The 13,207-nt window shown below is 44.9% G+C and overlaps 1 protein-coding gene across 2 annotated transcripts in view; it reads right to left on the reverse strand.

Moving 5' to 3' along the window:
• Positions 1 to 9,914: 9,914 nt before the first annotated feature.
• zgc:123010 (uncharacterized protein LOC641500 homolog) overlaps positions 9,915 to 13,207 on the reverse strand; it is a 165,314-nt gene continuing 162,021 nt past the window's right edge. For both annotated transcript variants that reach the window (XM_038822347.1, XM_038822346.1), the window contains one exon: positions 9,915 to 11,572. In XM_038822347.1, the coding sequence (XP_038678275.1) occupies positions 11,543 to 11,572 (30 nt within the window). In that variant the 3' untranslated portion in view covers positions 9,915 to 11,542. The remainder of the gene's footprint in view (positions 11,573 to 13,207) is intronic.

Consider the following 13,207-nt stretch of genomic DNA (forward strand, 5'->3'; position numbering starts at 1 on the left):
AAACATCCTCTCAGCATTTATTCTGGCACACCCCCCCCCCCTTCAGAATCCTGCATGCTTCAATTAGATCACCTCTCATTCTTCTAAATGCCAATGAGTAGAGTCCCAACCTGTTTAACTTTAGTTCATAAGACAATCTCTCCATACCTGGGATCATCCCAACGGGCCTTCTCTGAATCGCTTTAAATAAGGGGACCAAAACTGTTCACAGTGCTCCAGCTGTGGTCCCTCCAGTACCTTGTACAGTTGCAGCAAGACTTCCAGACACTTGTCCTCCAACTCCCTTGAAATAAGGGCCGACATTCCATTAGCCTTCGTTAATACCTGCTGCACCTCTGCGCTAGCTTTCTGGGTCTTGTGTACAAGTACCCCCAAGTCCCTTTGCGTTGCAGCTTTCTGCAGATTTTCTCCATTTAAATAATACTCTGTTCTTTCGTTCTCCCTTCCAAAATGAAAAGCTTCACATTTTGTCACAGTGCGCTCCCATTTGCCAACTTTCTCCCCACTTACTTAACCAGACAGCTCTTTGCAAACTGTCTGTATCCCTCTCACAACTTGTCTTTTAATCTATTTCTGTGTAATCTGCCAATTTAGCTACAATGCTTTCGCTTCCTTCCTCCAAGTCATTCAGAAAATTTGTAAACAGTTGCGGTCCCAGCACTGCTCCCTGTAGAACCCCTCTGGTTAGAGGCCTGAAAAACAATTCCTTATCCCCACTCGCTGCTTCCTGACCATTAACCAATTCTTTATCCACGTCGATATACTACCTCCAACACCGTGGGCTCTCATTTTAGGACAACCTTTTATGAGGTACCTTGACAAACGCCTTCTGGAAGTCCAAATACATCACATCTACTGGTTCCCCTCTATCCACTCTGATTGAGACTTCCTCGAAAAACTCTAATAAATTAGTCAGACACGATTTCACTTTAATCAAGCCATGTTGATTCTGCTTGATTAGATCGTGATTTTCCAAATATGCTGCTATTACCTCCTTAATAATTGATTCCATCATTTTTCCAACAATAGCTGTTAAGCTAATCGACCTATAATTCCCTGATTTTTGCCTCCCTACCTTTTTGAATAGGGGTGCCTCATTGACATGATCCATTATCTCTGTAGCTACTTCTTTTAGAATCCCCGGATGCAAACCATCAGGGGCAGGGGACGTGTCTGCCTTTAATCCCATTAGTTTGTCTAATGCTACTTTTCTAGTGATGATACTTAATTGCTCCCCCGTATTCTTTAGTATTAATAGGATATTTGCAGTATCTTCCACCATAAAGACTGATGCAAAGTATCTATTTAACTCATCTGCCATTTCCTTGTTCCCCATCAGGCAGCACGGTAACATAGTGGTTAGCACAATTGCTTCACAGCTCCAGGGTCCCAGGTTCGATTCCCGGCTTGGGTCACTTTCTGTGCGGTGTCTGCACGTTCTCCCCATGCGTGCGTGGGTTTCCTCCGGGTGCTCCGGTTTCCTCCCACAGTCCAAAGATGTGCAGGTTAGGTGGATTGGCCATACTAAATTGCCCTTGGTGTCCAAAATTGCCCTTAGTGTTGGGTGGGGTTACTGGGTTATGGGGATAGGGTGGAGGTGTGCGGTTGGGAAAGGTGCTCTTTCCAAGAGCCGGTGCAGACTCGATGGGCCGAATGGCCTCCTTCTGCACTGCAAATTCTATGAAAAAATAACTATCTCCCCAGGTACATTTTCTAAGGGGCCTATGTTCACTTTGACCTCTCTTTTCCTTTTTACATATGTAAATAAACGCGTATTGTCAGTTTCGTTTGCTCGCTAGTTAGCCCTCATAGTTTATTTTCTCTCTCTTTATTATCATTTTCGTCCCCCTCTGCTAGATTCTGAATTTATCCTAGTCTTCGGGGCTATCACTGACTTTTGCCTCCTATTCTTTTTCTTTCAACTTAATATTGTCCTCAACTTCCTTGGTTAGCCATGGTTGGTTTAACCTTCTCTTAGAACTTAGTGAATTTTCTTGTATGGTTGGCAAGCTGAGTCACCTTACTGCAGTAAATGTAGAAGATTTAGATTTATATCAGTTGAAGAACTTTTTTTGTAAGCCTCCAGAGATACCAAAGGGCAAAGTTGGTCAAGCGATTGTTCTTTTTTCAGAAGTGAGTATCTGACGCAAACACATAGGAGATATATTATTACTTCTAAAGGATTTTAACCCAAGCTTCTGAGAACTATACACAGGGGAGAACATTCCTCCGACTCATAAGCAATGTTCTGTACTCTTCTGTTAGAAACACGCTCCACGCACTTACCAAGGTCAGCAAGCTTCAGAACAAACTGAAGGAAGACAAAAGCAAGGGACCCCACGACTCTTGGCGTCAGGGGTGTAAGCAGTTAATCGTGTACACCTCTCTCAGCCTCACCAAATCCATCCATCAAGCAGCCAGCAAAATACATTCAGCCCACTCAGTGAGAGCTGGTGATTTAACCTGAGGATCACCACACCTCAGGCGAGTGGCGAGGTTGAGAAGGTGGAGCCTTTCTGAATAACTTCAGCTCATTCGGGAATTGAACCCACGCTGTTGGCCTCACTCTGCATCATGAACCAACCGTTGCTTCACAGCGCCAGGGTCCCGGGTTCGATGCCCGGCTTGGGTCACTGTCTGTGCGGAGTCTGCACGTTCTCCCCGTGCCTGCGTGGGTTTCCTCCGGATGCTCCGGTTTCCTCCCACAGTCCAAAGATGTGCAGGTTAGGTGGATTGGCCATGCTAAAATTGTTCTTAGTGTCCAAAAAGATTAGGTGGTGTTACTGGGTTATGGGATGGGGTGGAGACGTGGGGCTTAAGTAGGGTGCTCTTTCCAAGAGCCGGTGCAGATTCGATGGGCCGAATGGCCTCCTTCTTCACTGTAAATTCTATGATTCTATGACAGCACTGTTACCTACACCAGGGGGACTGTGGAGGTTTCAAGAAGGCAGCTCACTACCACCTTGTCAAGGGCCAACAGGGATGCCGACGCATCCCATGAATGAATTACTAAACCAGCAAAAGCAGGATTAGTACTATTTATTTTCACCCGTGACCCATTTCCACCCCTCACCTCACTGGGAAGCATTGACTCAGTGTGGTCATGATCCGATTAGACAGAATTGCCTTGTGCGAATTGTTCTCGAAACTGTGGTTTAGCAACAGCAGCAACATGAGTAATAGCGAGTTAAATTATTATGGGTCTCCAGGTTACACAGCTAATTTTTGCCAGCCTCTATTCGAGAAACAGAGTTAGCAAGCCTCGTGCTCCCAAACCATAAGTACAGCACAAACAAATGACATGGGTTGAATGAAAGGTGCTGCCTGGAGCAATAATTATATTTCAATAGCCAAAGTTCTTGGGAAACTCCTTTACCCACAGAGTGATGAAAAGATGGAACTTGCTCCCACGGGGAGTGGTTAAGATAAATAGCAAAGGTACATTTAAGGGAAAGCTAAATAATCACACGGTGGAGAAAACAAAGAAGGATTTACTGATAGTGCGAGGTGAAGTATTGTGCAGAGGCTTTTATGGAACATAAACACCACCAGTTGGGTGATGCCTTGTTTCTGTGCTGTAAATTCTATATCATTTCAATGCTCTCATCAGTTCCAGTTTGAGTGTTTCCCATGAATCAGCTTTTAGTTCAAGAGCATGTAACAACTTTCTTTTTCAAAATCTGTACACCTTTACAACAACCCAATGGCTGTTGATTTGATACACAAATAAAACACTTCCTGCGAGCAGAACTGATCAACCATTGCCCAAACAGGTCATATAAAGGTTGGGACTGTACCAAGACAGACTATTGTGGTCCATCTGATCGGCCCTGGGAATGTAGCCAATTCCAGATCCAGCAGCTCCATGCTCCAATAACTGGGCCGTGGGGAGTTGAGGCCATAGCTCCATCCATGACTGAGTCTACGGAGAGGTTTCCCGTACAGCCAGATGGCATCACCAGTTGCCATTCTCTTCAATTTATCACTTCTGTGTCGGCAGCCTAATGCACCTCCATATGGAGGAGAAAAACAGCTGAGGCGGACACTCCAGTGCAGCACTGAAATAGTCCGGCAATGTTGGAGGTTCTGCCTTTCAAACGAGAAATTAAAGTTGGGGGGGGGCATCTTCCACATCAGAAGGACGTCAAAGATCCCATGGCACTGTTTTACAGAACAGTGAGGTCCCCTGGATGTCCTGGTCAACATTTATCCCTCAATGACTCAATGAATAGCACAAAAATAAAACATATTATCTAGTCATTCTCACATTGCTGTTGGTGGGATCTTGCTGAGCACCATTTAGCTGCTGCATTTCATGCATTACAGCAATGACTACACTTTAAATCATTTCATTGACTGGGATGTTTTGGAATGTCCCGAGGTTGTGGCAGACTCCACGGAATGATTTTGAACGCTTGAATCAAATATCCTTTCAATCTTCTTTAGTCTTAGGAGAGCGGGCGAAGCGGGACTGGAGGCAGTCACCTAGAGGCACATGGCAGTACGTCTTGATTTACGGAGGCAACGTCAATACCATTGCACCATGTGACGTTCTTTGGCCTCCCGGAGACCTGCTGATCTACAGCGCAAAGAATTGTCCCCAATTGAGTGTTGCCGACTGGCACATTCCACGTGCTGAGGGACGCACCTGAGCTTGGGGCAGCCACCAAGGCGCAATGGGAGAAGGCGTTTTAGCCAATGTACACAGTGGGGCCTGTAACCCCTTGGGATTGGAAACTTAATGTAACTGTGTTGAAGTACCACAGAGTGCCATACGTCCGATGTATATAATTTGAACAGCATTGTAGTCTGTAATATTGGGCTGTTTGTAATGTTCTCCTCATTATCATAGAATCCTATAGTGCAGCAGGAGGCCATTCAGCCCATCTAGTCAACACCGACCTCCAAAAGAACACCATACCTCAGCCCACGGCCCCATCCAATCCCCATAACTCCGTCTAATCATTTGGACACTGAGGGGTAATTTTTTTTGCATGGAGTTATAACCTGCCTGCTGACCATTGGCTGGGGACTAATGGCAATCCCACAATCCTTAGGGAGTATGAGCTTCCCCAATGAGGGAGGCGGAGAAATCATTAGCAGAGTCCTTGCATCAATAAAGCTGGCCTGTTTGGGACCAGCTAGAGAGGATTGCTGCTGCTGTATATATATATATATATATATATGTTATTGTAAATAAATGTTATTTCTTTCTATTCTACAACTCGTGCTGGATTCTTCGTAGACTTCACAAAACATGGCCAATCTCACTCAACCTTTATGGAAGAGACTAGACTAGGTGCCACAGTTTAAAAATAAGGGGGTCTGTCTCCCATTTAAGACAGAGTTGAGAAGAATCCCCCCCCCCAGGGCTGTGAATCTTTGGAACTCTCTTCACCGCGAGAGCTCCAGGAAGGATTATTGAATATTTTTAAGGCATAGTTGGCTAGATTATGGATTAACAAGGGGTTCAAAGGTTTTTGGGGTAGGCAGAAGGTGGATTTGAGGCCATAATTGATCAGCCATGATTTGATTGAATGGTGGAGCAGGCTCGAAGGGCTGAATGGCCTCCTCCTAATCCATAAGTACATATGTACGTTCATATGAGATCCACCCTCTGGGGAAACACAATTGGTTCAAAATATGCATACAAGGGGCACATTCATCAGCTTGCTGAAGATCAATAGATTATGATTGGAAATATACTTGATCCTCTTCAAGTTCTAATGGCATACTCTCATCACGCCACCATAGATTGGTTCTGGTGGGCCCCTATACTGGTTTTTCAATACTGTCGTGACACTGCAGAGAATGCTGCAAGCTATCTCCCACCTGCACAGGAGACGGAATATCTCATTCAATTATTCACCCCCTTCCAAATGCTTACAGAATGTCTGGGGATGACTGTTTGGGACAATGGACAGTGCACCTTATTTGAAGAACAAAGATAATCCTAACAGATAGGTTCTTGATTCTACATCTTCCACGTACAAAAGTAGCACATAATTAGGAGACTTGAGCCCACACAGGATTGACACAGAACCAGGAGCTCCATTTCATCTTCTGTTGAGGACTTGTGGAGATTTTTCCATCTGGCAGCCTTGCAAAGTGTGGAAGAGCTGGGTTCCAATGACTGGCCCCCATGAACCTATAACAAACAATAGTTCAGTCACTAGTTTGAGAAGTACTATATGCTTGTGCTCTGCCTGTGCTCTGGGGAGAACTCGCGTGCTCCCATCTCATGACCTTTTAAGTAGCTGCATCATCACATGACCACTTGGTCCGCATCTTCCCCGTTCAAACTGGAACCGGTGGTACTGAGATGTAACGGTGTTCGTGAACAGGAACTGTGTACAAATCATTTCGTAGCATGCAGATCGAACAGACTGATAATACATAACTGTTTACATCGTAGGAAACACAAATTAAGCTGTTGCAGTTGGTGCATAGCCCATCGTGTCCCGCACACTTTTTGTTGTTGTCTAAAGGTGAAAGATGAAGACCGTTTGTGGACTAGTTCATTACATAATCCTGGAGCCTTGTGTTTGATTTGGTCACACATCCTGAGCAGGTGATTGTGTCACTTGGTCGTGCTCTAGATGCTCTCAGAGGTGTCCGCAGTGTGGACAACCTGGGGCGCTCCATTGGTGAGTGCAGGGCTCGCTGCCGAAGCCTCTGGTGTAGCCTCCATTTGCACTGATGCAGGGGACCTGTATTGTACTTTGGATGGCTCGGGCACTGTGGCATCTGGCGGTGATAGTTCCCATACCCGTTGTAGGTGACAACAGTTTTGCACACATTGGGACCATCTGAGGCTACCATAAAACTATTTGACTGCGGGGATTGACCATATACCACCTCCACCTTGTCATGACCATGTGTGGTCTGGATCCTGATTGTTTGACCAGGTGTTAAGAGGGCCAAGTCTGTGGGCATTTTGATCATAGTGCGTTTTGCTTCCTAATCGTTGCTCCATGAGGGCACCACTCACATTGGGCTGTTTGGGCTGCAAAAGAGCCTGGACAGTAGGAATCGTGACCCCGGTGAATAGTCGTTGTGTTGACAAGGGCAGACCCTGTTGTGGAATGTTTCTCAGGTTGAGGAGTGCAGCATAGTATCAGTGCGATCCCGCGCACATTGCTCTAGAAGGTGCATGGCTGAGCAAACCGGCCACACCATCGAACCGTTTTGACAGTGGGTAGCGGGAGCTGCTGGTGCTGAATTGGAACCTTTCACATTGTCCTCGACAGCGACACCCCTCACCGTAACAAGCACAGATTCACAAGGAACCAAAAATAAAATAAATCGGATTGCATCGTTCAATAGACTAAATTCATCATGTTCTCCCAGGTAACAACATGTAGTAGCCATAAAAACGTATGCTTTATTATCATATCGTGAAAATGAGTGATTCTAGAGAGTACGGTTCATAAAACAGTTGGTGCAAGAGGACAGATGTCCAAATCTTCCCCATAGTTGAAACTAGTAGTCAATGTCCAACAATCAGCAGACAGTACAAAGTAACTCTGGAGTCCATGCTTACAGCATTTTCACACAGGCTAAAAACAACCTGCTCAGAGATGAACAATGGTTCAGAGACCCTATATACATATTGCAATACTTTACTGCTTGGCAGCTGTGCATAGTTAAGAGTACGTACATTTTATATATTAATAAAAAGAGCAAGTCAGCAACATTAATAAATATTTGGCATTTCAACTTCCTTGACCTTCAGTTTAAAATCTCGGAGTTTGTTCCAAGACCAGCAATGTTTAAGTCTCAAGAGATACAAAAACAAATGATAGGCTATATCTCTGTCATGGAGCATTTTGGAAACATAGCGCTCTTTTGAATTCCTAAGATTGGCACCATTGTGTATTCTGACTTAGCAGGTTTGAACAGGTCCAATCGTTTGATCCTTCACTTTGTGTGTGTCTAACCCAACAGCAACGATTGCAAATAAAACAAAAACTGAAAATGTTGGAAAAGCTCTGCCGATCTGGCAGCGTCTGTGGAGCAGGAAAAACAAGAGTTACCGCTTCGGGTCGACCCGTCAGTTCCAATGAGAGGTTAACCCTCTGTTTCTCCCTCCACCGACCGCTGAGTGTTTCCAGCATTTTCTGTTTCTATTTCGGAGAATCCGGGGGATTTTGCTTTTATATCGGGGAAAATTATTGACCAAGTGAAAAGAAAACTGACTGCCCAATATTCCAGTCAGTTGGACAAGTCAATCCAATTTTGGATGAGGCGTTTTGAAAACTGGATTTGTTAAATTGCCAGTGCTTTTATATCTTTTGGAAGCCTAAGTATGAGTACTGATCTGTTTCACGAATTGAACGTTTCAAGTTGGTATATTCGGTTGGGTCCACTCAATGCCGATGCACAATGCGTTTTCCTAAATACCCAGAGTTTTGGACTGGGCAAGATGTGCTCAATCCTAGTGGTGCCTGAACAAGCAGAATAATTTGTTGGCGATGGCACATTTGCAAATTCAAAAAGGTTTCCCTTCCTCCCTTCAATCACCATTCCAATGGTAAGAGAGTTGGGCAGATCGACTTAATCCAAGGTGCTGCCTCCATCCCTCACCACTCTGAAAGCCTGGAAACAGTCTCCACGCTCCCTGTCTGCAACTTGCTCAAGGTTCCTCCGCCCATTCATTCGGAAGGAAACGAAAAACAAATTCTGCCCAGCCTCCCAAGTCACCCAACTCTAAAATAGCATTGGAACCATTCTCACGTCCTTTTAGTGAGTGTTGCGTTATGCCCGTCCCTTTGAACTAATTAAATGCATACTTTTGATATTCTTCATTCGTTCACAGTCCACTCCACATTGTGGGTAGGCTGCAGAACGCAGCAACTAATAAAATCCGGCATGATGGACTAATACTTGGGTTAAGAAGGTGTCTTGAATCTTTTGGTGGTGGGAGTCATCTTTCTTTCTATTGTGTAAAGGGATACCTCAAAATGTTAACGTCGATTAGAGCCATTATTATCCAAATAATTTTGTTGAACATTCTGCCAACTTTCACAGATAGTTGACTCTCCTTCAGTGAGGTCCTGGGTTATCTCCAAAAGTATTTAATTGGCTGTGAAATGCTGAAAGTGATCGTGAAGGATGCTAGGGGAGCGCAATTTCTAATCTTACTCTTAGTTGAGTATGCTGCGTCAGTAATGCCATCAGATCAGGAATTCTAATAAAATCAGGAAGAAGGATAGAAGAAAATATAACAAAGAAAATAAATCATCCCAATTTCAAATTCACACCTCGTGTCATATAATTTCAGGGCAAACGCAATGAAACTCAAAGCCCTGACATCCTGAAGCAACAGGCCCGTTGTGATGTAAAATGATTGGTCGGGGAGGGAATACAAAGAGAGGAAAATATATTGCACATGTTTTCTGATGGAAGTTTGGAATAAATAGCTTATTCAATATTCAGTACTTCATTCCCGGTAGAACTCTCTTCCGCGATATCAGATTATACTTCTTCACCAACTTCTCATGGACAATAAATGTTGGCCTCGTCAGTGACGCTGACAGCCAAGAAAAGAACAGAACCTCAAACTGTTAGCAAGTGAAAGTATTGAACTGTTACTGGACAAGGCACCAGGTAAATGGTCCCAATGGCCAATGAGCAATTAAGACTAATCAATATTTGCATCGTCTCCAACCACAAATTCTTACTTTACTCATCAGGCTGAAAATGGGCGAAGCTGTAATAAATTAATAGTTGTTCCTGCATGAAGATTTTCACCCTTCTTACTTCACTGTCAACACATGTGAGAAAATTCAGCAAACCTGCCTTCCACTGGCAAAACAAAATACGTACCGGAATGCGGGCAGTTCTCCCACAGAGTGTTGGGGATTGAGAGGAGAAAGAGCTCATATCGCATCCCCCCCGCCCCTCCCCCTCTTCTCAGCACCACCACCCAATTCATGTCAAGCAGAGGCTGTGACACCTCCCAGTAGAGGAGAAAGGTGTGCAGGAATTGGTGTACTGGGACTGTACCGCAAGCTTTCCAGCAGCTGCTGAAAGATTACAGGGTTCTGACAGAAGGTCACTGCCCTAAAAAACTAACCCCACTTTCCCCCTTCTCCATAGGGGCGGCCTGACCCATGTGAGGGTTTTCCAGCATTTTACCTCAGAAGTGTCAGCGCCTGTAGGACTTTGTTTCTTGTTTTGAGATATATTATATCCAGATGTGCAAATTCCTGGTGGGAGCACACGTGGGTGCACTGTGTTCAGTGATGGGCACCATATCTTAGGAAGGATATATTGGTCTTGGAGGGAGTGCAGCCTAGATTTACTAAAATAATACCAGAATGTCATGGGTTAACTTATAAGGTTAGATTTAACAAATTAGGATTGTACTTCCTGGAATTTAGTAGGTGAAGGGACATGTTGATCAAAACTTTCAAGACATTAAGCGTAACAGAGAGGGGAGATAGAGAGAAGCTATTTCTGCTTGTTGGGAGTCTAGAAATAGGGAGTCTAGAAATAGGGGGCATGGTTGAAAACTTCGATCCAGACCCTTTTAGGGGTGAATTTAAGAAACACGTCTAGACACACAAAGGCTGCTAGAAGTTTGTAACCCTCTTCAGAGAGCAACCATTGATGCTAGGTCAATCGTCAATTTTAAATCTGAGATCAATCACTTCTTATTAATCAAAGGGATTGAGGGACATGGGACAAAGGTGGGCATATGGAGTTAGGTCGCAGGTCAGCCATACCACTGAATGGTGGAACAGACTCTGAAAGATAAACATGATGTGGAGATGCCGGCGTTGGACTGGGGTGAGCACAGTAAGAAGTCTTACAACACCAGAGGAAAGAGCAGTGCTCCGAAAGCTCGTGTTTGAAACAAACCTGTTGGACTTTAACCTGGTGTTGTAAGACTTCTTACTGAAAGATAAAGGCTTCCTCCAACAAGCCTATGATTCAAATTCAGCACCTAAGGGAGGCACGAGGTAAGGAGTCATGACACCCTGGAAATATTTAAACAAAATCACTGAACATATTTGAAAATGGATGAAGCTAAGAGTTCGAAAAGGGCATGAGGTAAGGGTGAAGGAGATTCATAGCCGCTCCCCAGACCCCTGTTTTCAGCTGCAACATTCCACACAAAATGGAGTTTTGAAATACCACACAAATATAGGCAGCACACTTTAGAGTATACGATAGATATGTCCCAAAAGACTGGAATTAAGAGTGTCAAAAATCAAGCCTTCCTCAAGCCTACAAGTGCTGGCAATTGATCCAACAGGTTAGATTTGGAGTGCAAATGTCCGATTCCAACCATTTTCAAAGAGAGAACGATGGGTCTAGTGAGTCGACTGAGGGCCATCAGAACAGCTCTGAGATTTGGAAAGTCATGCTGGGGTTAGCGCATCCTTAATACTTGGCTTTATTGGGTCTCCGGTGTGGAGCGGGTCTCTTTCAGCGCTGCCAGGGCTTTTTGTCAACTCCTCTGTGGTCGGGAATGTGCTTGTAGCGGCACTTGTCTCCAAAATGACAGCCGGTTGTTCGCCAAAAATAGCATTCATCATCGTCGACAGGTCCTCGACGCTTCAACCTGGGCAAAGTGGAAAGTTTTTGAAAGTCAAAAAAAAGAGTCCCTTGCTTCTCTTTGTCCAATTCTAAACTCCAAACCAATCACCCAAACTAAACCAAAATGGACATTTAATTCAGAGATTTTTTTTTTTTAAATGAAGCACCTCAAATGTCAGAGAGTAGTAATGACATTTTAATTCAAGAATCAGCCCAAAGGCGGAACTGCAGTATGCCTTAAATTCAAATAGCGATCAAGTTGAAAATATGGAAAGGTGTGACAATCGCAAAGTAACAAAAATACACAAAATAATTCAGCAGGGAACAGGGAAGTGGTGTGTGGGATAAAAGAAAGAATATTGAATTAAAATTACATTCAGATTGCAAACTAATAGACTATTCCCACATTACAAGATCTACAGAGATGTAATCATTCAAGTACTTCATTGAGGACCTGAATCATATAAGGAAAAGCGCTTGTACATCTCACAGTGTTGAATTCAGTCAAATCTCTGTGTTGACTTGGTTGCTCTAGGCTTGGTGTGGGTAAACAGTTCTGAAAATGGGTAGATTGCACAAGCGTTCTTCCAAACTTCGAACAAATACGAACTCTTCGTTCATATGAGCTTGATGCTTTGCAACATGACCACTGTTATAGGCCTGATACCCAGGGCCTATCATTATTCTCAGTGCGCACTTCTCTATTCTTCCGAGCTGAGCGGTTTACGTGTGTGTGTGTATGTGGCGACAGGATGATTCGCAGACACAGTGTACCCGACCAAGGGATGGATGTAGCCAGTGAGGTTCAGGAGGGTCAGGGAAGGACAGGGATTCTGAAGAAGGATTTTGACATCGTCCTGAAGTACAATTCCCCATGCACCCGGCACCCTCTTTATCTTGTCCAAGCAGGTACTCATCATGTGATCTGACACCTCAACTGTCATTGGGCTAGTCAATATTTAGTGTATGGGGAGGAGGGCATGGGGGGGGAGGGGGGGGGGCAGGTCAAGGCAGGGTGGGTGTGGATGAGGGGTCATCATTGACAAATCTGATCCCTCCGTTGTTGACCAAAGTTCAAAGTTCCTTCAGCAGCTACTGGGTCTAATCTCCTCTCTCCAGCCCAATTGGGGAACTGAGGTACACTTCTCCCAGAGGTCAATGCAAACGCAGGGCGGAATTCTCCGCTCCCCGCCATGAAGGTCATGCAGAGAATTCTGTATCGGTGGGATCGGCGCCAGGCGCCGGACCTGTCCCCAGTCTTCGGTCCCACCCCACAGGCCAAAGTGGACTTCCTGCCCTGTGCTGGCAAGAACTTGCAAACAGCTGAAATGATTTCATTTGAATGTGTTTAATTGGCTGAAAGTCTGAATCCCCCCCCCCCCCCCACTCTTTACAATCTCCCAGCCCAACAGGAACACCAGGTGGGCTTTGGTGTAAGTATTTCCAAGCGCTTTACTGGCCCTGGGGGGTGGGGGTCAAGGACAATAGCCCATTTCTCATGTGCCTTCTGCAGAATGGGGAGGGAGGGTGTCCCCCAAGAGCCCTGGGTGTTGGGAGTGCCAAGTGTGATCTTCAGGTTGCTCAGGGCTGGGTGGGGCAGTCCAGACATAGGACCCCCATCCCGGGGAAGGTCCCGGCGTCAACTCCTTAACCACAATCC

This window comes from Scyliorhinus canicula, chromosome 16, assembly GCF_902713615.1.
Source record: "Scyliorhinus canicula chromosome 16, sScyCan1.1, whole genome shotgun sequence".
NCBI classification, from domain to species: Eukaryota; Metazoa; Chordata; class Chondrichthyes; order Carcharhiniformes; family Scyliorhinidae; genus Scyliorhinus; species Scyliorhinus canicula.